Genomic DNA, 23,416 nt, shown 5'->3' on the forward strand with positions numbered 1-23,416 from the left:
TCAGTCTCACCCTTTTGGTGGGGGTCGGTGTGTTTGGGGGTGGTTGGCATCTCATTTCCTTTGTTCAGTGAAAGTCCCCCTGCTACAGTGAGCCTTCCTGTGTAGCTGGTTGTTGCCTAGCAACGATAGAGGCTGCTCCTGAGTTCTTTCTGGCTCGGATCAACAAAATGGGCTTGACCGGTTAAAAGTGGTCTGAGAGGTGACTCATTGTTCCAGAAGCTGCAAAGGAAGAAGATGCTTTTATGTCTGAGTGGGAGGAAAGCCAGATGTAAAAGAAGCAATACTTTGATTGTCTACTCTAAGCACTATAAATACTGGCAGTCACAGGCCAGCAAAGTGTACACCGTGTGAACACGAAAGTCTCAGAGCAGATGAAATGCCAGAGGTATAACTTTTGCTGTTGGTGGTTCTCTCCTAGTCTGAGGCCAACCTGGATTCCTGCAGACCCTTGTTGCTGCTGTGATGAGTGGAAAAAGAGACACGCTTTGCCAAAGCCAATAGGGCTCGCCTATACAAGAGTAATTGGATTTCAGAGTGTGTTTAGCCATGTTATACACCAGCGTAGCTGCTGTTCAGCATGGCAACAAGTTAATGGAGTGGAGTGTCACAAAGTGTTGTGTATTGGAGTGGAATAGAGTGGAGTCGCGTAGAGTGGTGTGCAGTGGAATAGCGTAGATTGCATTGTTGTCGAGTGTTGCAGAGTATAGTGATGTAGAGTGCAGCATCGTAGAGTGCAGTGGCGTAGATTAGAGTGGTGCCTAGTAGAGGGCAGTGGCAATAGTGCAGAGGAGAGTTCAGTTGCGGAGAGTGCAGTGTTGCAGAGTAGAGTGTTTTAGAGTGCAGTGGTGGAGAGTGCATTGGCTTAGAGTACTGTGGTGCAGAGTAGAGTGCAGTGGCATAGATTGGAATGGAGTAGACTGCAGTGGCGTAGAGAACAGTGGTTTAGAGTAGAGTGGCGTAGAGTAGATTGTTTCAGAGTAGAGTGTAGTGGTGTAGAGTGGAGTGGTGCAGGGTAGAGTGCAGTGGCATAGTGGAATGGAATAGAGTAAAGTGGTAAACAGTGCATTGGCATAGAGTGCAGTGTTACAGGGTGGAGTTGGGCTGAGTGGAGTGGCCTAAACTGGAGTGGTGTACAGTGCATTGGCAAAGAGTGCAGTGGCGTATAGTGAATTGGCATAGAGTAGAGAGTTGTGGAGTAGAGTGCAGTGCTGCAGAGTACAGTGGAGTGGTTCAATGTAGAGTGCAGTGACATAGAGTTGTGGGGTAAAGTGGAGTATGCATGGTGTGGTAGCACACTGCCATTACAGACAGCACATTTTCAATTTAAATGACTATTACTTCTACACATACAGTTTTACTAATAAAACTGTACAGAGCACAAACAATAGATAATGTGTGAAAATTACATCACCTAGTGTATTGATTTGTTTTGATTATATTAAAGTATTTGTGTTCCAGCACACTTCAGAATTTACAAAAATGTGCTTCATTTGTACTTTCCTAATTCTGATATTATTTGAAAACTTGCACAGTTCCTTTGAATGTTGTTGTGTGCTTGAAGAAAAACCTTTCCTAACCCCAGTATCCAGTAAGAATTTCACATAAATCCTTTCACTTTGAAGTTTGAGAAAGAAAAGTAAACACCAAGCTCCCTCGGAAGACAGAGTCTGACGTTTGACCTCTTTCTTTGAATGACAAGATAAGAACAAGATTTACAGGCCTGTTTACATAATGGAACACTTGTGGAAGAATACAAGAGGAGATAGCTTTAAAAGGCATTGCTCCTGGGAAAGGACAAACTTATGCTGAGAAGCCTAAAACGAATAAACCCAGCAACATGAAAACCAGAAAATGTGAGTTACAAACCACAAAACCAGTGCTAAGAAGTGGGTGGAATGCATCACCTGGGACGCTTCCTGAATGGCCCCAAGATGTCTTTATCAAACCAAACAGCTTCACTGCTTGGTAGAATTCGACCTAAAAAATGAGTCCGCTTTGTGTGTTGCTGAACCCTGCAGCCCAGCTAGCCTAGATGAAAAAGCGGCAGACGAGCATCATCTTGGTGGTTGGAAACACATTCTTTCATCTGTGATGTTCCTCTACCCTCCCTGGCCCACCCTTTAGTAGGATTCCCTTCTTTGCCCCTTCCCACTCTGTGCCCCCTGCATGGCATTTGATCTCCTTAATTGGAGGTTGTCACTCTGATGCCAGACCTAGTTGGATCATATTTCTAGATGTTCTGGTTCGGGAGAGAAAGTACTCCAAACTCTTACTTGGTCCCTTACCCAAACGTTCAGTTCACACTTGGGAGTGGTGAAGCCTTGGGTTCCAGTGTGTGGTATCAAGCCAGTTGTTACCCCCCAACCCCAGCTGGGCAATTGTGACAATGATTGTCTACTTATGAACTATGACACCCTAGGGTGATTGTGCAGTAGGTGCTGCCTCAGTGTGGTTCTGTGACACAGACTTTAAAAATATCTTAGGTGCTTGGTGACAGTGACACAGATATTATAGCTATACCCTTAATTTGCTATTTAACTCTAGACACTGGTACCCAGTGTCCAATTAACTGAAGCCTGAAGTCATTCCCCAAGAGCCTCTTCCACCCCCTTCAAGAACTTAGCGTTGAGCTCTGTTCCAGGTGGCTATTGAAGTGGAGATTTTGGGACCCTGAAAATGTTTTGCAGCCGTCTTGCAAACTCCCAACTTGCACATACCTGAACCCCCAGAGGAGCTATAATGTCAGATGTATTATTGTAAAGTTGCTACACTGCACTCTTAATGTCTTGACACACAGTCACGTCACATTGATTGTACATTCTTGTATAAAATAATATTACAAGCTTTCTGCCTATCGTTGTAGGAGCACCTTGCCCATCCATGTAAACACTGTTGTAATAAGCCCCACACTCATCTGTGTAAAAACTCAAGCAGAAGCCTCATATTTATCATTGTAGAAATCCCTTGCGTACCTTTGTAAACCCTGTATTACGAAGCCCCAGTGCCCTTGCTTGCAAACACTGCAGTAGAAGCTCCAATAGGTTCTGAAATTCCCAGAGTTGACCTGAGTGCAGCTCTATAAGATGACATTAACTATAGAGACCATGATATAGAATACTGCTTACTGCCTGTTATGTCGACTGGCATGTAGGGCAGCGTCAAAGGACTTTCCATTATGTCGCTCCAGCTGTGTTTCAGGGTCTCATTTCTGTTACCACATTTCTCCTCCAGGTGTTTTTTGGCCTGCCTCTCTTCTCTTTGCCTTCTGTGGTCCATTTTAGAGCTGTTCTTGTGATGGAGTCTTGTTCTTTTCTGATGGTATGCCTTCTCCATCTCCATATTTTCTTCATAATGATGGTGTCCATGCTCTCTTGCTTTCATCTGAAAATTAGAAGAATTCTTCTCGGGTAATGGGCGTGGAAAGCTGGCAGTTTCGTGAGGTCCCTTTTTGTCATCGCCAGCATTCTGATCCATGCAAAAGTGTGAACAGAATGCAGCTCTGTTAAAGCCTGGGCTTGGTGCTGTACTGAGATGTCCCCCACATATTGTTTTGAATCCTATAGGCATTCCTGGCCTTGTTCATTCTGCCCTTGATGTCACTGCTTGCCTCTCCATGTCTGATAGTACTGCCTAAATAGGGGAACTCTTCAATTATGGCTAGGTCCTCTCCACCCATTCCGTGATATTAAGTAGCCTATTCTTAGCTGCTCTTTTTACGTGCGCATAAATAAAAGTCCTGTTCTGTTTTGTAGATCGAGCTCTAGCTGGACATTATTTGCTATGCCTTACAGCATATGGGTTCCAATCTTTACCACCTGCTTGAGTAATCCATAACTACGTACCTCACTACCCTTTGGGGTCGGGGTCTACTGCTGACCGGAAGTAACTTGGTTATCCAGTTGAAGTGTACTGGCATTGGACGCCCTTGGAAATCAGGGATAAGTGGCAGTACCTGCCAGGAAATAACAGAACCGTATCTGTTGACTACCCCAGTACTCCAAGGAAAGGCCTCACATTTAGCTCAGTACGCCACCTGTGTGGTATCTTTCTCTTTGCCTCTGTTGGGTTAGATCTTCTTCTGAATGGGCACCTTACAGTAGCATGCTCTTTGAGGTCAGTAGCCCATGTGACTTCACGCCCTCACAGAGGGGTAAAAGGCAGGCGGTTTCTGGTACACACTGCAACCACATGCATTGCACTGCTTAATGTGTGAATGCTGGCTCTCCTTGTAATATGCAGTCTGGATGTTTCAATCTAGAAATGGCACAATGCCTCGTCCGCATCTGGCATTTCACATGATGGTGTGTCCCAAGCTCAATGGATCATAGTTGTAGGAAATCCACTTTTCTCGTGCTCATCCTGTATGTTTTGCCTTTTGCTGGACCCTGTATTGTTGCTGGTGTTGGAACTCTGTGCACTTTAACCCCAACCTGAGGTAAAGTACTTGTGCTCACTCTTTGTACATGGTTGAAGGTATATTCCTAACGGGCATATTTAATTGCCTATAATCCCTAGTACATGGTACATAATGTACCCAAGGCCTGTAAGCTAAATGTCACAGCGAACGGTAGCACCTAATGTGCCATCCACTACATTGACAGTGTAAAACGTGGCTTTAGGCCTACCATAGTAGCCCAACTGTGGCAGTTCAAACACTGCATTTATACCGTCAAAATAAATCCTTTTGACAGATCAAAACCACCCTTTTAAAAATTATTAATCGCCCCCATTGAGGAATTAAAGTCCAGAAGGCAGAGTGCATGGATTTTAAAAGCAGGACATTTAGAAATGTAATGTTAACATGTCCTTACAATGACTAGCACCCAAAAGCTATTTTTCACTGAGCAGGCCTAGCTTTCCTATGTAGAAATCAGAGTACAGATTACAACCATAATACTGTATCTTGGAAATGGGACGTACAAGAAAAATAATTAAACAACTATTTTAGTAGTTATCAAAAATTAAATTCAATGGTGAAATTGGATTTTTAATAAACATCAAGGAATAGTAACTTTTGAGATAGTTACCTTTCCCCTGACTAAAGTTTGTGAGGCCTAATTTACATTTGCTCTCCAACTATTCCGAGACAGTAATTAACATTCAAAAAGGTGCAAATGGGGTGTAAAGTCTTTTTTTCCTCAGGAGCTACAGGTCGATCTGAATGGCCAGGGATGGTTCCTTTTAACTTAGTAGAAGGGTGGGAGATGTGAGCCACTTTTATTTACATTAGAGTCTCAAATCCTGCTGATAGATATGATGGATTTACATATAACACGGGGGTGCACCTGAAAGAGTGAGAACAGGGTGCTGCAAAACATTTTGTATGGTTCACTGTCTAGTTGCCAGAAAACCTTACTTTTGTTCTGCCAAACTTCTTTCTCTGTGTTAATTGATGGTACAGTGACTGCTTCAAACTGGAGTTTGGTGTTAGATATGCAAGGACACTGGGATCCCAATAGTATACTACCCACAAACCCAAAGCCCTGGTTTAATATGGACAAAGACTTTTACCATCTTGAAAATGCCCAAAGTAGGTAGGGTTGACCCTGGGAAACTTTACTCCATTGTTTAGGATGTGTTCATGAGCCTTTCCCACCCACTAGCTAGTGGGGGGCATACATGTAGCACCTCCTGACATCCACCCAGAACACTCCTGGACCTGAGGAAGAACAGAAGTGTTACTCCTTCTGTCTGTGATGTGACCTGAGCAGAGCCCGAAGGACTGGGCCTGCTCCTTCTTGTACCCAGGACAAAGACGTGAACTCCAAGGTTCAGAAGGCTGGCCTGTTCAAGCTGCAGGGATACAAGAGGCCTTCCCTGCAGCGGTCCAGTGGCAACTGGACTTGGACTGACCCTGCTTTTGGCCCTTGACTAATACCCTGTGAGTCTTTAGGTCCCTCCCCTGAGGTCGTGGAGGTGGAGAAGGGGTTTAGAAGTGGATTTCAGTGGTGGATTGGGACTTAAAGGACTAAAGTAAGAAAGTAAAATTGCAATTTTGCTTCTTGATCCTATTCCCACTTAAAACTTTAAAAATTCAATTGTTAGGTTTTTGAAATTTTTTATTCATTTGGTTTATTAAACTTCACTCTATTTTTCCAATTCGTTTTGAGATTATTATTTTGCATTTTGATTTTAATACTGTTTTGGTACTCCAAAATATTGAAGCTTTCTATTTGAAGTAGAATAAAGAAAAGACTGATTTATAACCACTGACTATTGTACAATACTTGAGCTGCTGAGTGTTCTACTCTACACATTGCCCAAAGTTAAACTTGTTTGCTCCGTGCCATGGCTACCAGGGGGTTGAGCTCAGGTTAATTTAGCAACTTTAAGGGTTTACGATGACAAGGGTTGTGAATATTTCTTGAGGTAGGCGGTCATCTATCCCAAGTAGTAATCATATTTCTTACTTTAGTGTATTGCATGTTCTTCGGATTATTGTATATATCCCAGGCTCTCTGAATCAGTATACGTATTTCTAGATCTTTGGATCACTGAATTTGTTCGAACCTCTCTGGACAGCTGTGTGTTGCTCCGTCTTGTGCCTTATACCAGGTTCCCTAGATTTCTGTGGTGACTTAGGTGACCAAGATCACTGTTTGTGTCCCAAGGCTATTAGGTTGCTGTGTGTCCGAGGGTCGCTGAGCCGCCGTGTGCCAACTTCATCGAGTACCTAATGTGATGATTTTCTGTTGGTACAAGGGCAGCTGAATCTCTCAATTTGCAAGGTGGGCCATAACTCTTAAGTATCTGGTGAACCAAATAAATGTTTTTATCGGGCTCTCCAGATCTGCGCTACGAGACTCTTCAGATCTACCTTTGTGTACTCGATTCTTCAAATATGTATGTAGAGGCTCCCCTGATCTTTGTGTGTTTCAACCTACACATCTGCATGTGTACACCAGGCTCTCTGAAACGATTACTTCCGGGCTCTCTAATCTCCTCCTCCTCGGAGTAAACTTTAGAAATCAAGTGAAAAAAAGTTTGAATGAATTTCAATTTAGCACAAAGCAATGTTGCCTATAAATAGGATTGGCCTATGGACTGTATTTTGTGTTAAGAACTACCTCGGGCGTATTAATGGACATTGACCTATGTGTGTACACCCCACGTAATGCTTTAAAGGATTGTGTCAGTGGTACGTCCCAGAAATACTTCCCACACAGGATTAATACAGAGAACCCACTTCCAACAGCACACCCTATACAGTGTATTGTGCTAACCACATAGGCAGGCGCTCCAGCACCCCATGGGTAGAAAGCGCTATATAAATGTTGTGGTACAAGACAGTAAATTCACTTTTGAACGTCTTTGTGTATATATGTGTGTTATAAAACATAATGTAATTTTAAAATAAACCACGTGCATAGTAGGCCACCATCTGTCTTTTCGTGATATAATTCTGTACCTGTGTTTATAGTGTATACCAAGGACTGGTTACTGAAACAAAAAATTGTTGCTAAGGAATTAATTGCAATTTACCTATAATGGCATGCGTTATTGTGAAACACAAGTTCCATAAGGCTCTATTTAGCCCTTTGGAAACCCTACAATGGCACATATTTGAGCCCAGATTATTCAGGCGCCCTATACATTCCACGAGTCACTACACAAGGCGCTCCTGGCTTGTGTGTGTGTACTAGCTTTCAATGTATTCCAAGCTCATACACGTACAACTTTGGGCGGTATCCAACCACCTGGCTTCCTACCAGTCCGCGGATCACTGTATGTGTATAAAAACAGATGACGCTGTGGACCAGTAATTGCTGTCTACAGGCTGCTCGGTGCAGAGCGCGTGAGGCCTGCAGCAGTGTGCGCACGTTAAACGAGAAAAGAGGGAGTTGACGAGTCACGGCAGGTACACACAGTTCTGATGTAGTGGCTGTACATATCCGGAAAGCCCCTTCCCGTATCTTAGGCTTTCCGGATGTGTACAGGTACTGCATCAGAACTGTGTGTACCTTTCGTGCCTCGTCGCCTCCCCCTTCCTTCTCTCGTTTACGTGCGCACGCTGCTGCAGGGCCCACGCGCTCAGCACCACGCAGCCTGCAGGCAGTAATAACCGGTACCGCGGGACCGTCATCTATTTTTACACACTGACAGCGTGCGTAGGCGCGAGCAGTACATAGAGGGGGCGTCGAAATGAGTGGGCGAGAGACTGGCGCGTGGGAGGCTGAAGCCATTATACACCTGAAACCACCCCGCACTGGGGATCTTGCCTCTGCATATGCGCTGGAAATAGCAACCCCCAGAATAAACATGAGGAGGTTCTGAAGGTGGATGAGCAATAAACATGCATTTAAATGTTGTTTTATCTTGTCACATTTGCTCTGAGGTCAAAGACTGGTCCAATGTCAGCCGATTGTTCTAACAAATTGCGGATTATTCTTTTAACAAGGAGGCTGGTGTTTTCTTTTGTTTCTCTGATTGCAGTGAGCCGATTTTGAAAAATGAACAATGTGGCCGTTTTGCTGGTGTTAAAAGGAAAGGCTGAATGATGTCTTTTTTTTCTAACACACAACACCTATAATTGAACTTTACAAACATTGCAAAATATGTCAGCAATTACGAAAGCACGCATTGGGCATTTTAATTCTGAAGTGTGATGGAAACATGGGTTTTAAGAGTATCAAACCAAATCAAGGCACTTTACTTGGTGATGACCAAATGACATTTGCTGAAACCTGATTTCCAAACAGTATTGTTTGTGCAGTATATGGTTTTAGTAGTGAAACTATGCCTGTGCAAAGTTATTGGTCATTCCAATGAAAATATGCTGTCTGCAAATGACAGTTGGCTACCATACCATGCTTTAGTGATATATTTGCAAAAGTGTGCTCCACAATTCACCACCAGCTACATACTGCACCCTTACTGCTCTCTTGCTGAATAGGCATGGTTCATTTGCTACACGTGTTCTGTGTTCAACACTTGTCCTTTTCACACTCCCTAGGAGTTCAGTGATGTAATATTTATGGCAGCATCCTCACTCTGAAAATTGTTCCAGCACCACTGCATCTCTTTGTCGCAGAAATTAAGAAGATCTTTATACCCCTCACGCGTCGCAGCAGCTCAATTGGGATAGGTTGCGCTGCTCCCTGGGTTTGCGGTAGATGGAAGAGTGTCTGTCATGCATCCTATAATGATAGCATGCGTAAGGAGCAGAGTTGTGTTTTTAAAATCTTTTTTTGTTGTTGCATGGCGGCTTGTGCTTGAATGTGAAGCAAAAAGAGTGAGAGATAGGGCTTTTAAACTTTAGATGCTAGTGGATGAATGGACCGGACCCCCGTGATGCACTGGGCCAGTGCCTGAATTGTACAAATATAAGTGCCGAGCCCTTTTCAGGAGGCATTGCAACTTAAACCACACTGCCCCTTCCAACGTTGGCAACGTAACAGTACCAGCACAAGTACTTGCCATCACGTGCCTACAAGTCTGACAATTCAGACAATTCCAGGCCCCCAAAACTTTAAGAATGGCCTACTCTGCAGGTATTCAATGTTTTTAATGTATGTGGGATTAATATTCAACTGTCATTGTGCTAATCTTTATATCTTTATATTTTACAAACAACGCCGCCATGTGCAGACTGTTATAAGTGTCAGATTTGCCAATTAAGTTCCGGTGCTGAGCACCGGAGACTACCGGCCCAAATTAAGCACTGCACTGGGCCCATCGGTGAAGTGTTTTGGTGATGTGGCTGCAGGGCCGAGGCTTCCAGACTGTGTTGCACGCTAGTGGCTGCACCTAATCAGGTAGAAGATCATTTCAGAAGAGGTGCAGTCGTCCATGTGAATACCTACCGTCTCGAGTAGTGTGCGTCCTGCAAGTTGTACCACAAAAACTATGGCGCATAAGTAGATGCCCAGAGGAAAAGAGTGCTACCTTTGGTGGTGGAGTTTTGCATCAACTCTAATATATTGCCTGGAGACCATGTAGGAGTAATAGAGGGGCATCCTCTAAGAATGGGTTTTATGAAGCTAGCCATGGCATAGGCTGTGTGATGTCTACACTGGACCAACATGTATATTACACAACCATTCATGGTACATGCTCCAGTGGGTCCATCGCGGAATGAACATGGCATCAAGACGCTTGGCACGCTCAGGCTTCACACCTGAATCTGCTGAGGCATGAGGGACTCTTGTTATTCAGCTGGTCGATATTTGATTGGCGGGGATTTTAGTATTTTTGAAGCTGGAGCTTCAGCCTATTAAGTTGTCCAGTGTTGACCCCCCCCCCCAAAAAAGACTACTGAAACAAGGAGTCAACCAAAGTCCAGCCGTGCTGGCACATTGGATTTTTACCCGGCACCTCTGGCCCATTGATTGAGACTTCATTTATTCACCCAGTAGTAAAACTGAAGATTCCTTAGAGTTCACCACAGGGCATTGGTCATGTTATCGTGCCTACTGCGTCAATGCTCCTGAAGGTGATGGCACCTTCTGGTTTTCTTCCTGTGTGATACTCTTAAGTATGCTTTCACTTACCTATGAAGAAGAGCCCTCTTCCTCTTTGGAGATGTAACACCAGTTGGACACTGAGTTTGAGTATTATTTACTATGTCTTGGTGTATGAGTTACTTCCCTGTGGCACTGGAGTAAGCCGTACCTGCTCGGTGATAGTACCCCTAGAGGATTGAATGCCTAAAGGCAATGATTTGGTTATCCACCTGGAGTGGTATTGGTGGCCTTCTGACAGCAATGGTAAACCATGGTACCCTCAGTGTGCTGCCCAGTTACCACCCCAGGAACAGGCCTCATCCCCACAACATTCCTTCAGCATGGTTGAGGCAATTGGTAAGAAGATTCTACGGGCAAGTGAATGTTTCAGTGCTGTTGCATTTGTTTTAATATGCCGACGAGTGGTGGAGGGCAGAGGACGTAGCTTCCATAGGTGCAGTGGCACCAGGGGTCACTGAACCCTGCATATATCTGTATTTTATAATTAGGGATCCCCAATTTTCCTGTTTTTTTTTTTACAGATAAATACAGAAAAAAACTATTATTAAATATGATAAATAAGTCTTTTTGGGATGAATCTCACTACTGTCCATCATAAGTGCCAACTCAGAAGGTTGGCATTTTAACAGAGGAGTTACAAAAAATAAAAAGGCAAAAAATTAAATACGGATAAATACAGATTGAAGTGTAAAAAAAATACATAAAACTGTGAGTCCTATTTATAATTCAAACAGCAGCCAGGGTTCTAATTTTCTTTCTTGCACCAGGACCCATGACACAGTGTTGGGTCATCCCTTTACACCGCATTCATTGCTACATTTTAAAAACTAAACCATTCTTCACACACCTTTTTAGATAACCTCATCTGGCTGTTAGATACCTAGTTTGAATATACCCATAAGAATTTGAAGGTACCGCAAACTGGTTCCCAAACTTTTTAGAACCAAGGCCCACTTTTTAGAACAACAAATGTTCGCAACATACCTACTTTAATATAACTAAAACATCATGTGGTAGCATGTTGTCATTTACAGACGGCCACTAACTGTACACAGACAAACAGTTTTACTGATAAAACTATATAGCACACAAATGATATTGTGGAAATTGGGTTTTTGTGAATATTTATCATTTGTGCATCACCAAGTAAAGTATCTTGCTTTATTGATATCTTATTACAGTCTCTTTTCAGCACACACCAGAATTAAAAAAAAAAGGTTTAATGTTTGCTTTCCGATCAGCTGAATGCATACAGTTAATTTACAGGTATTTACATTTTATTGTGTGTTGCAAAAAAACAACACCCTACAGCCTTTCTTTGATACTCATGCAAAATTGTTATGTAATCCACTTTAAAATCTTGTTTCACTTTGCAGTCCGAGAAAGAATAGTAAAACAAATTACACTTTAGAAGAATACTTTACGTGTCCAAAGACATAGCCTCCTATTTGACCTCTGTCTTTAAATTCTGCATTTATCCTGTCACATTTATCAGTAATTCAAAGGCATCTTTACTTACTGCTTGGTTTTCCCAACCTACCAAAAATCGGTGGGGTCGCTACCCAGTTTGGGAAATACTGGCAGTGGGTATAGACACAGGTATTCCAACCTTTCTAGCCTCCCATGTTGCCAAGCCACCTATGCTTCCCATTTTCCATGCAGGGTTCCCTAGAGGTAATCCTGAATGCAGAACATTCCAGCTTAGCTCGTTTCAAATTGCACCCAGTAGAGTTGTTAGACAAGACAGTTGTCAGTAATGCTTCCCTTCATTTTCTAGAGCAGGATGTGAGGCCTGTTCTTGGGGTACTGGAGAGACTTTAGTTACAGGCGAATGTTTTACGTGGGTAGCAGTTGGATAACCTACATAAACCCCTCTAGGTGTTTTATTGTGTAGGGTGGGAAGCTCAGACAGTCAAGACTTAATCTAGAAGATGTATTGGGTTAGAAAGTTGGATAAAGCAGGACCATTAAAAGAAAGTCCATTTCCAGCCGGTGCTTTAACTTCTGAGAGTACTATCATTTTTAACCGGTAAGTAAAGCAGGAGGATTATGACTATGATGCAAAACAGAACGCCAGAAAATGCAACCATTTTTTGAGGCCCGAGTACGACCTCAAATGTATTAATTGTGTTTATTCTCCAGGCGCCACAAAAGAAATACCATGTCTGTAAGGCCACTGTTATCTTATGGGGGAACTGTGAAGTGGTTGGCGCCACTGAAAGTAGATGGTTCAAGGCTACGTGTTTGGAGAACTGGATTTGTGGGCAATCCCACAGTATATGAATGAGGGTATCAGCCTTCCCCCCCCCAAACAGTCCCTAGATATCCCGCGCCTGTATACCCTATCAGGTGATTAGCCACACTTTATGAATCTTGATTGATTGATTAATTGATAAGACCGCTATCATTATCAGTTTTTCCCATTCAGTTTTTTGTGTGTAATATACCCTATGTAGCATCTTCTATTGGACCAGTCTAAACCCAGACCTCACTGCACCTCCCGTTGATGCCTGCATGCTTCTGCCTCATCTGCATCCACTAACAGTCGAATTCTATAGAGCCATGGTCATTAAGTTAAGCCCGGGGACCCTTTAAAGGTGACCCAGGCTCGCTTCTTTTATAAAACTATTTTGAAAAGAAGGAACAATGAGGTAAATGATGATGATGATAATTGGGAGCGATTACTAACAGCTGCTGAGAATAAGAATTTTTGGTCTTCTGTAAACTTGTGTAGGCTAAATAATCGTGGTAATATAATGAACTCCCATATTAGTGGTAAACGATAGACTAATCGCTTCTCTGCTATTTACTGCTCTCCCAGTAGTAACCCCTTGCTGAGCGATTCAGAGACTTATTTTATCACAGGTATTACATTCTATGGTGTTACTCAAGCAATTTGTCAGGGACAAGCAAGTAAAGCGCCAGGACCCGATGGGATGCCAATTGATCTGGTGAGAAATAATTTTGATCTGTGGGCACCTCTATTAACAAATGTTTTTAATAATCTTGATAGTAATCAATTACTAGGCTCATGACCTACTTCGATCATTGTTACAATTTTCAAAAAGGGCAACTGTTGACAACCAAGATGCTACCATCTCATTTTGCTTCTAGAACCCTGTATTAAAATTATTTGTAGAGCCATTTACAGTAGGATAGGGGATTGGCTACTAGCAATAGCATTTTGACTCTTGCCAATATGGGTTCAGGGAACGCATGTGAATCAAACTAAATTATGGCTGATCCTTCTTGAGTTGAGGTTGGACAGAACACTTTCTTTAAGCATTATTTGAAAATGTATTTGCTAGGGTTATAGTTGATGTGAGTGGGGAATTATCGGACACATTTGACCTTCTACGGGGGTCCAGCAGCAATGAGTTCTTGCTGTTCTTCTTTTTCCAATGTCCCAATACCCGCATTTTTATATGCTGATGATGCAGTTTTGGTAGCCCGTATGCTTATGGCTTTACAAAGGGAATTTTATCTTTTTTTTTCTTTCAGTCTATGGCATTCCTAGATCCAATTACCAATTTTGCACAATTTGGCCCTAAACAGTTGAGTGTTTCTACCCTTGCCCTGACAAGAGAGCTTAGAAAGGTTTACCACTTTTACCTATCCTGGGATCTCTTTAAATTCCTCTGGCTTTTGGCAAACAAATATTTCAAACTGCTGTTTGAAGCTTTGTAGATCTGTGGGGCGCACTTCAACTGGCCACGGCCATTTGGTTGTAAGGCAATGATACCTCTGCCTGAAGTTTATAAGGCCCAGTGCACTCCTACGGCCACATACGGAGCTCGAATTTGAGGCTTTGCTAAGTGTTCTGCAATTCAGATCGAGAAGAATGGCTTCTGCAGGTGGATTCTTTCATTACCTTCCTCAACCTCGCCCTATATTTGTCATGAGGACAATTTGGGCACCCCTATTGAGACAATAGAATTATAAACTGGGCCAACTTTCTTTGTTGCTATCTGTATGGTTAAATCCTAAAGCAGGCTTGAACGAATCTGTTATTAAAGATTGCCTTCTCTGTGACAAAGGGCTTAGCATAACTTGGCTTGCATGTGTCCGTAAACTTTTATTAGCGATTGGACGGCCTCCCCCCTGTTTGGTAAAGCATCCTCCATTTGTGCACAGGATAAAAAAACAATTAGGTTATTGTTTTTGGAAAATAGGCGAATGCAAAGGGAAAACGCAGTGCTTGGCAATTTATCTGTGAAGGCCTATGTCAGTTTAAAAATGTGTATTGGTATAGAACCGTTCTTACTTGTGGCACAAGGAATTTGGGAGAGGTCATTGTTTTTATTTAGGGTAGCAACAGATGCATGCTTTGACGGACAGAATGCAGAACAATGTCATAGATTCAACCCAGTACAGAGATCTGGGCCTAAATCCATCGTTTTTTTGCTCACCATGCCATTTCAGTTTGAACGCAGCCATATGCAAATCAGTCTTGACCCTGTGCCCCATGGGAACAGTCCAGCCTGAACTGCCAAGCCAGGTCCTCCCTGGACTGGAACCAAGCATCCTAGGACTGGTTTCGGGCTTTCAGCCCTCATCAGCCAGGATAGCTTTTATCCAGTGGCATGTAGAGCACGGTACTCACGTCTGAGCATACCCGTCCCACTCTGGGTGCTTTCTTTTGGGCCACCATTGTGAAACACCGCTCATGTGTCCACGTGGTGGTGTTAGAAAACCAGTTGATATTGCATGTTAACTTTTTTGGCAAATTTTATGCTATTTTTACTAAAAGGTTACGTTTGAAACCCGCTTTTAAAGTAGTATCCATTTGCACGTTGTAGAGTCGCGCACCGGTTTTTACAACTATTAAATGATGTGGAGGTGTGTTTCAAGGTAGGATCATTCTTGAGCTAAGCAATTTAAAGTCAATGGTTTGGTAGTAGTTCATTTCTGATTTAATATTTTATATGGATGTATGTATTGTTTATTTCTATATGTATGCTTACTTTCTGTGTATTCTTTTATGTGTGGCTCTGACACACAAAGATTGATCTGATCTGCAGTTTGCATCATATTACAAAACCACATCCAACATGAGTATTTTCTTAATCTTTCTCTAGCTGCAAAGAGTGAAGCCAGGGAAGGAGAAGGCTTCGGACCAGAGCCCCGCAATGGAGGGTGGAATGCAGCTCCTGAATCGGGATGGCCACACAGTCTCCCATAACTCCAAGAGGCACTACCATGACGCCTTCGTCTGCATGAACCGCATGCGGCAGCGCGGGCTGCTTTGCGATATTATCCTGCACGTTGGCACCAAAGAGATCAAGGCCCACAAGGTGGTGCTGGCTTCCTGTAGCCCCTACTTCCACGCCATGTTCACAAGCAAGTATTCCAGAAATTCTGTCCTAGAGGTGCTTGGGGAATGTGGCAATGCCTTTGTGAAAATCATCAGTGTTCATTAGATAATGGATAGAGTTGATTATTGATCAGTCCTTCTATGAGGTGCATAGGGGGCAAGTGGTGGACGTCGTTGACAATATAAATTCATGTTAAAATGACAAAAATGCTCTAGAGTAAGTAAGTATGAACTTGCACTTCTAAATTCATACGCCCTGGTTGGCGAAGGTAGTGGGGGAGCGGGAAGAGCAGGGTGGGAGAATGCATCTACCAAATCAAATTTCTACTGCATCTGATAGATACATTGGGTTAACCAATAATCAGGCTAATAACTGGAAACCAAGTTCACAGGCTGGCTCCAATAAATAAGTGGTCACTTTTATGTGGCTTCTGTGGCATGAATGTCAACTTGTTACTCAAAATTCTATTTAGGGCTAAAGTGCAGACCATACAAAAAAATCAAGGCAGAAAAATGGTACCAGTGATTTTGAAAACAAGCCCCATTGATGTCCGTAGTTTAATGTCCTCCATTTATGATTTTGACTCTGAGAACTATTATGAAGCACCCACGCCTGATGTGTCATCAGGTACCAGTTACACACCATGGAGAAAACCTTGCACCTAATCCGGCAGACCTACATCCTCCAGGCTAATGGCCCATCATCTCCGTTGAAGGGAGGGAATGGAATATTTTTGAGAGATGCAATAGAAATAAAGGTTTGATGTATGATTAGACCGGACATAAATGCCTGCTACCTTTCGATGAGTTTCTTTTCTCACTTCCTGACTCGTTGCCACTAGATACTGCATGGCACACTTCATGTCTCCTTTTCCTTCATACAAGTGGAGAACCAGCTTCAGGCACTCCAAAGTTGAGCTCAGTGTTTGTGTAGCAAGATGAGTGCCTCAGCTCTGGAGCTGAAAGGCCGGGGATTAGTATGATCATGAGATAAGTCTAGTTGAATCTGCTTCTCTCTCTGTGAGTGGACAACCAAGACTATTATTCCTTTCGAGAACGTCTGGTATTTTCTAAGTCAGCGAAGGATCTCTTTGGGAGAATGCATATTTGATGTAGTTTCACATATATTTGGTTTGTGTATGCTTTAGAGGGCATTTCGATGGGTATGAGGACGTTTGAGGAGTTGAGATCTGCCACATTTTCTTGTGCAGTGCATGAGGTAAACTGCACAGCCATACCTCTCTGCATATGGAAATGAGCAGATGTTGAACAGACCATCTGGCCAGAGGCACTGGGTACTGATCACTGACCAAACAAGTAGTGACTGGACTCCTGAATCTGTGGCACTGAGAAACTCCTTTTTTAGTTAGATCGGGCCCCTTCCCACTCTTGAAAAAGTTTCACTCCTTCCTTTTTAGTAGTAAGTTCATTACATTTTCCAGTGCTTAAAAGGGTTGGAGTGGAGTTGGTAAATACCCTTAAAAGTGTAAGTTTGAGCATGTCCACAACTCCTGGGCATTGCAGCCCTAAAAACTACCACCTGCCTTTTTACAGCGCCTATAAGATTTGTGCACATGAAAATCTTCATGTTTTTTTTTAACAAGTGCAGAGCATTTATGCCAACGTTACACACCTAAATAGCTTTGAAAATCGGACCCATAACATTTTGACTTTCCCCTTAGAGTTAATCTGTTTGTAAATTGTAAATGCCCAGCCATTGATATGGTGCTAAGTACGTACTCGCAATTTTAGCAACCACAGGACCTGAGGCGCTGTGTGATGAAGTGACCATCAGTGGAAATTAAGGCCCTGGACTTGAGAGTAATATTTTGTGTAATCAAGTAAATGTTTAAAATAGATATTGCCTAGGCAATTCACAAGATAAGACACTACATCAGCAACTAACGTAAGAAAGAGAGCAATGGCACACTTAGAAAAAATATATATTCTGAGCTCTTCTGCAATCTGAATTCTGGCATAATGAACATGCTGACACAGAACTCCATAGTGACCTCTTCTTCAGGTCCAAACGTTCTACCTGGGATACAACACTGCCACAGTCCAATTCGCAAATAAACCACAATTTGCAAAAAAAGGTGTTGCTGGCGAGGGGTTAACCCCAGCGCTGAAGCATATCACTTACTATGGGAGAGGGGCTCCATCCTTTTAAGAGAAACTTGGGTCACCGATGGGAATGGTGCAGAATCCCCCCGTCACTGTTGTCATTCACTAGAGAGTGCAGAGTAATTGTACTTTCTTGTGGATTCTAAATTCAGAGCCCTACCATGATCAAAAAGCTGTCAAAACAGAATCTTTTCATGAACAGAGCCTGTGCATATGCTTAACCTCTGACCGGTGTAACATTTGACTCAAGTAGAGCACAGCTATGTTCTGAGTCTGGCATAATCAGGAAGGTGGCATAATCAGAGTGTTGCTACAATCCAAACCCCAATTTAACATGAGCCCATCCTAATCAGATAAGCTATTCTCACAACAGATTGAATGAGAATGCTGTGATAATTTGCCACATCATTGCATGTCAGTAAATGGGAAACGTAGATTTTTATATTGGAAAAAGTAGATTTCTGAACCATCTCATCTCTTGGACAAGTAAATATTTTATGAAATTACCTGTGCAGAATCTGCTTGGTGTGAATTGAGGCAATTACACAACGTATGGAGGGTTAGTTGAAAGCTCCCTACAGATGCATGCAGGAAAGCTGCTTAGTAGCTCCAAGACCCATGTCTATACCTTGTCTTCGCCCAAGGGCTCTGGCTAGTTGGACTGCAGGCATATCATGAATCATAGTTGCCTCCGTCCTTTGAGGCAAGCTCTCTGCTGATGTGATGTTATGTTCTGTTAACACATTTATAAAGTACACGGGACACGGCTACTCCCTGGTGTGTCCCGGCACTAAAACATCCAAATGTCAAGTAACACAAACACAACCAAAACTGCTAAATCCACATTTTAAGCCCTTTCCTAAAGGTATGAAGGTCAGGACTCTGACGTTTCTGATCACGAAAGGGAGACTGTTCCACAACCGTGAGGCAGCTGCGTGAAAAGATCAAAAGTTGAGATGAGGATCTCAGGGAGCGCTGAGGGAGATAAGGCTGAAATCTTTCCCTAAGATAAGGAGCTCCGATCTTATGGAAGGCTTTAAAAACCAAGACCATTGCTTTAAACTGAATTCTCTTCCGGACTGGAAGCCAATGAAGGGAAGACAGAAGCTGGGAGGTCTGCGTTCTAGAACCTAGCAGAAAAATGGCCCTGGCTGCTGAGTTCTGGATCACTTGTAGTCGGCTCAAAAGATATTCAGGCAGGCTGAGATACAAGGAATTAACGTAGTCCAATCTGGACATTATCAACGCCTTAACCACTGTCTTCCTGTATGGGATAGAAAGCAATGGGAGGAAATTCCGCAACATTTTCAACAACCCAAAGCATACCCCGACCACCGAGTGTACTTGGGCCTTCATGGAAAGGGTGGAATCCATCTTGACTCCCAGATTTCTCACTGTAGAGACGGCCGACCTAGGGGAGACATATCCTGGGGCCACCATTCATGCCAAATATCCGGTGGCAGAAGCCCAAAAAAAGAATCTCTGACTTCTCGGGTTGCCTTTTTAAATGATTGTGACTTAACCAAGAGAAGACTTTAGAGCGACAAGTGTTAATTAAGTTGACTTCAAACTCAGCTCCCTTCTCACAAGTAAACAACAGCTGAGTGTCATCAGCGTATGACACTATTCTAGCACCAAGACTCTCAGCGAGAGGGGCCAGGGGGGCCATGTAAAAATTTAAAAGTGTCGGGATCAGAATAGAACCTGAGGCACCCCCACATTCAGAGGGGGAACTACCGCCGAGAAGGGAGGATCCCAGATGGTTTGAGCGCGATTAGCCAAAAAAGATGCAAACCAACTCAACACCGTGCCACCAATACAGCTGTCACTGAGTCTTTCAGTAGTCTGGTATGGGGCACAGTGTCGAAAGCAGCAGAGAGGTCCACCAGCACAAAAACTGCGCTGCCTCCTCTATCCAATGCAGCTTTAATAGTTTCTGCAACTTCCAATAAAGCTGTCTCGGTACTAAAGTTGGCTCGAAAACCCGACTGGCTAGAGTGCAGAAAGTCATTGATCTCCACAAAGTTCGTTAGGACCTTGTTGACAAATTTTTCTAGAACCTTCGAAAAGAAAGGCAGAAACGAGATAGGTCTATAAATTACATGCTACCTCAGGATCAGCTGAAGGTTTCTTCAATAATGTAAGGAAGTTTGCATGTTTCCACCTGTGTGGCATCAGCCCCTCCCGTAGAGGCGTATTCATAATAGTATTCACACAAGGATTAATCACATCTGCTAGTGAAGATGAGACCTTTGCTGGGCAAGGATCCATAGGTGAGCCAGACTTCAGGATTTTCATAAACATCAGTGATTGCTCTAATGTGATCTTGAGCCAAGTGGGCCTTGTGTATATCTTCCTTGAAGTCAAGGATTTGGTCCTCTCCACGCCGGGTATCTTCCCTTCTTGGTCCGGCACAGCAAAAAATCACAAGCATACAATCTGTCTCCAGCCCTTCAGCAAGGAAGCAATAGGCAGTGTGATTCCTCAAGGAAATGTATATTGGTGACTGTACATAGTCCCCTGGAATAACATGAAAGTATCAGGGCCATTCTTTATTTTTAAGGCACAGGAAGGAAGCCTGGGCCAACCTAACCTTTTAGTGCCTTGTTCGAAGCTTAAAATCTTTCTTCAGTCCACAGGATGGTCATCTTGTCGTGTTCAGATTTTCATGGGCCTGTTTGGAAATGCTTGAATTGACTAGATCTGACCAAGAGCAACCAGCAGTTTCAAGAAAGGAGCCCTAAGCAGGCGTTGATGCCCATCGGGGATTATCGATAACCGACCGCCTTTGGGGAAACACACAATACACAGGGAGTTGCTGTGACTTAAATTAAATGGAATTAAGTATAGGACAAATGTCTGACCTGACGTGCCTAGTGACGAACCAGGCAGTGCACCAAACATGGTTGCAGACCTGCTACGGGAATAATTGTTGAGCAGTCTAATGTGATTTGCAGGAGCAGTGCTCCTTGAATCGGATGCTCTGCGATGGCTGGACATGTTAGTAACTTCGGACAAATATGCAAAATACACAGCTAATATATCCCATTTATTTCACTGACTGCTAAGGTGTCGGAACAATACAGATCTTTCTGCCTATTAAAAGTGTTCATTGTGAGGTTATTGAAACACTTCTGGCTGTTTTTGCCTTTGGTACCAGGAATCGGGGGATACAAATCCAAAAATGCAGAAAGCGGATTACAATTGGGAAAGAAGAATGAATCACATGCTCTGCGCTAGATACATATTGCTCGAGTACTCCAGTACAGAAAGCGGTTTGTTTTCTGCCGGGGTTGGAGGGGAGAGCTGTCATGCCTCCAGGCTCTTGCAGGACTCTGTATCACGTGATCTCAGCCTTTTCAATTCGGCCTTGTTTCTGATCTCATTGGATTCGTCCAACAATGTGTTGCTGATGGATCGAACTCCATTTCAGTTCTCTCCCAACTGACCTGCAAAATATCCACATTCAGAGCTTCATCCAGTTTGCAACCGGTCTCTCTCCTGACCACAAATAGGAAAACTGTGAGGCCTGGCTATCTTTTTGATCGAAGAAAACGTTGCAGGATCTTCTGGTGAGTCGGAAAGAAATGCAGTGGCGAGATTTGGAAGAGACACTCAATATCTTTGGTGAACACGATGTCGAACAGACTGAGGAGGAGCTGCATGAGGCTTCGTCAGCAGAGGATGAGGCCATTTCTATTTCTGACTTCGCATCCGAACCTGCAGCAGAGTCTGGCCTACAGATAAAAGACTTCCCTTTAGGACAATGCGCAGTCTGCCAAGGATGCCCCACTCTCGGGCCCGGCACCAAAAGCTAAGCTGAAACTTTCCGCTTCGAACTGGCCAATCTCTGTGCTGAGCAAACCAGCTGCCCCATCAGCACCGAGTGCCAATACTCCACCTCTTCAGCTCCGATCACTCTGGTGTCGAAACAAAAACCAAGTTCGGCACCAAAACCTTATATTTGGCACCTGAACCGATCCTTGAAATGTGAGGGAAAAGAGAGGCTTGATTCGAAGCTGACGAAGTTACATATTCAGCCTTCTACTGGTCTGATTTTGGCAAAGGCAGTACAGGCAGCGCCAGTTTCATCGAAACGTCCGCTTTCATCTAGGGAGGCCATTGATCTGTACCTCATAATAAACAAAACAAGCATTGACATAGCCAATAGGTCTCTTCTGTGGGACATTAAAAGTGTTTAGCCAAGCAACAGTCGATGTTACACCTATGATATTGTGCTGAAAAATTAAATACTTATAAGGTCCCAAAGGCAAGACCTATTGGCTATGCCAATGCTTGTTAAACTTGGTAACTCTCTGGGCATTGGTTGCACCCCATTAGTACCGACTTAACACCCAAATTTAGCAATAAGCATCAAAGTCGATCATCCCAACTTTACAAAGGGTCTACCACGACGTGACACCATTTGTTGTGGCATTTTTTGTAACTTTTGAACCGTTTGAGCTAAAAACAAAATCTATTTTTTGTGAATATCTGCATATTACATGACAGATGATGGAAAGTTGGTGGCAAATGTATAATTATGCGAAAAACTCAGTGGCCGCACAATCACCTACTTTTAGTGGCCCTGCCTATAGGGAAAGCAGGTCCTGTGTTAGGTTGTCTTCTCTGATAAGCAATTGCCATACCTGTGATAAACGGTAGTCTCTTGAAGGCCGGCGCCGCACCTGTGATAAACGGTGATCTCTGTTTTGCAGGTGGTGCGCCTCTGATACGATAGTCTCTGGATATAGGCACAGACTGCTGGAGCTGTACATAGGCTCCAGCAGTCTCTCCCAGGGGCAGTCTATAGCCTATATTCTCCTAAAGACAGACCCCACGTTGCGGTAAACTGTATGCTCCGCGAGGCAGACGTCGTGCGATAGGCTGCGGTCTCCACAGAGGGGGACGTCGTGAGATAGGCTGTCTCCACAGAGGGGGACTTCGTCTCCTCAGAGGGCGACATCATGAGATAGGCTGTGGTCGCTACAGAGGGTGACGTCATGAGATAGGCTGCGTCTCCACCGGTGGTGACGTCATGAGATAGGCTGTTGTCTCCACAGAGGGTGACGTCATGAGATAGGCTGTGGTCTCCACCGAGGGTGACGTCATGCGATAGGCTACGGTCTCCACTGAGGGTGAAGTCATGAGATAGGCTGTGGTCTCCACCGAGGGTGACGTCATGCGATAGGATGCGGTTTCCACAGAGGGTGACGCCACACCAGGGATAAGCAGTAGTTCACTAATTGCAGGCGCCTGCCTCTGAGGTACTCGTACCCTGTAGGCAGACGCTACACCTGCGATAGGCTCGGCCTCTTGCATGCAAATGTTGCACCAGGTGACACCACAGCTGTGCTACTCTGCCCGGGGTTACCAATGGTGCAGCAGGTGCACTAGCACCAGCGACCACTGGGGCAAGGGAACTACTGTACTCCAATACCAGCTTTCTACTGCCGAATCTGGTGATGGGGTCGCATTCCCCTTGCTAGCCCTTGGACCCAAGGCGCAGCGGCAA

General features: G+C 43.8%; 1 protein-coding gene across 2 annotated transcripts in view; it reads left to right on the forward strand.

The window, feature by feature from the left end:
- KLHL17 (kelch like family member 17) overlaps positions 1-23,416 on the forward strand; it is a 212,084-nt gene that overhangs the window by 104,756 nt on the left and 83,912 nt on the right. For both annotated transcript variants that reach the window (XM_086921429.1, XM_086921431.1), the window contains exon 2: positions 15,542-15,803. In XM_086921429.1, the coding sequence (XP_086777555.1) occupies positions 15,542-15,803 (262 nt within the window). The remainder of the gene's footprint in view (positions 1-15,541; positions 15,804-23,416) is intronic.

The sequence above is a fragment of the Lissotriton vulgaris genome, chromosome 5 (assembly GCF_964263255.1).
Source record: "Lissotriton vulgaris chromosome 5, aLisVul1.2, whole genome shotgun sequence".
NCBI lineage: Eukaryota > Metazoa > Chordata > Amphibia > Caudata > Salamandridae > Lissotriton > Lissotriton vulgaris.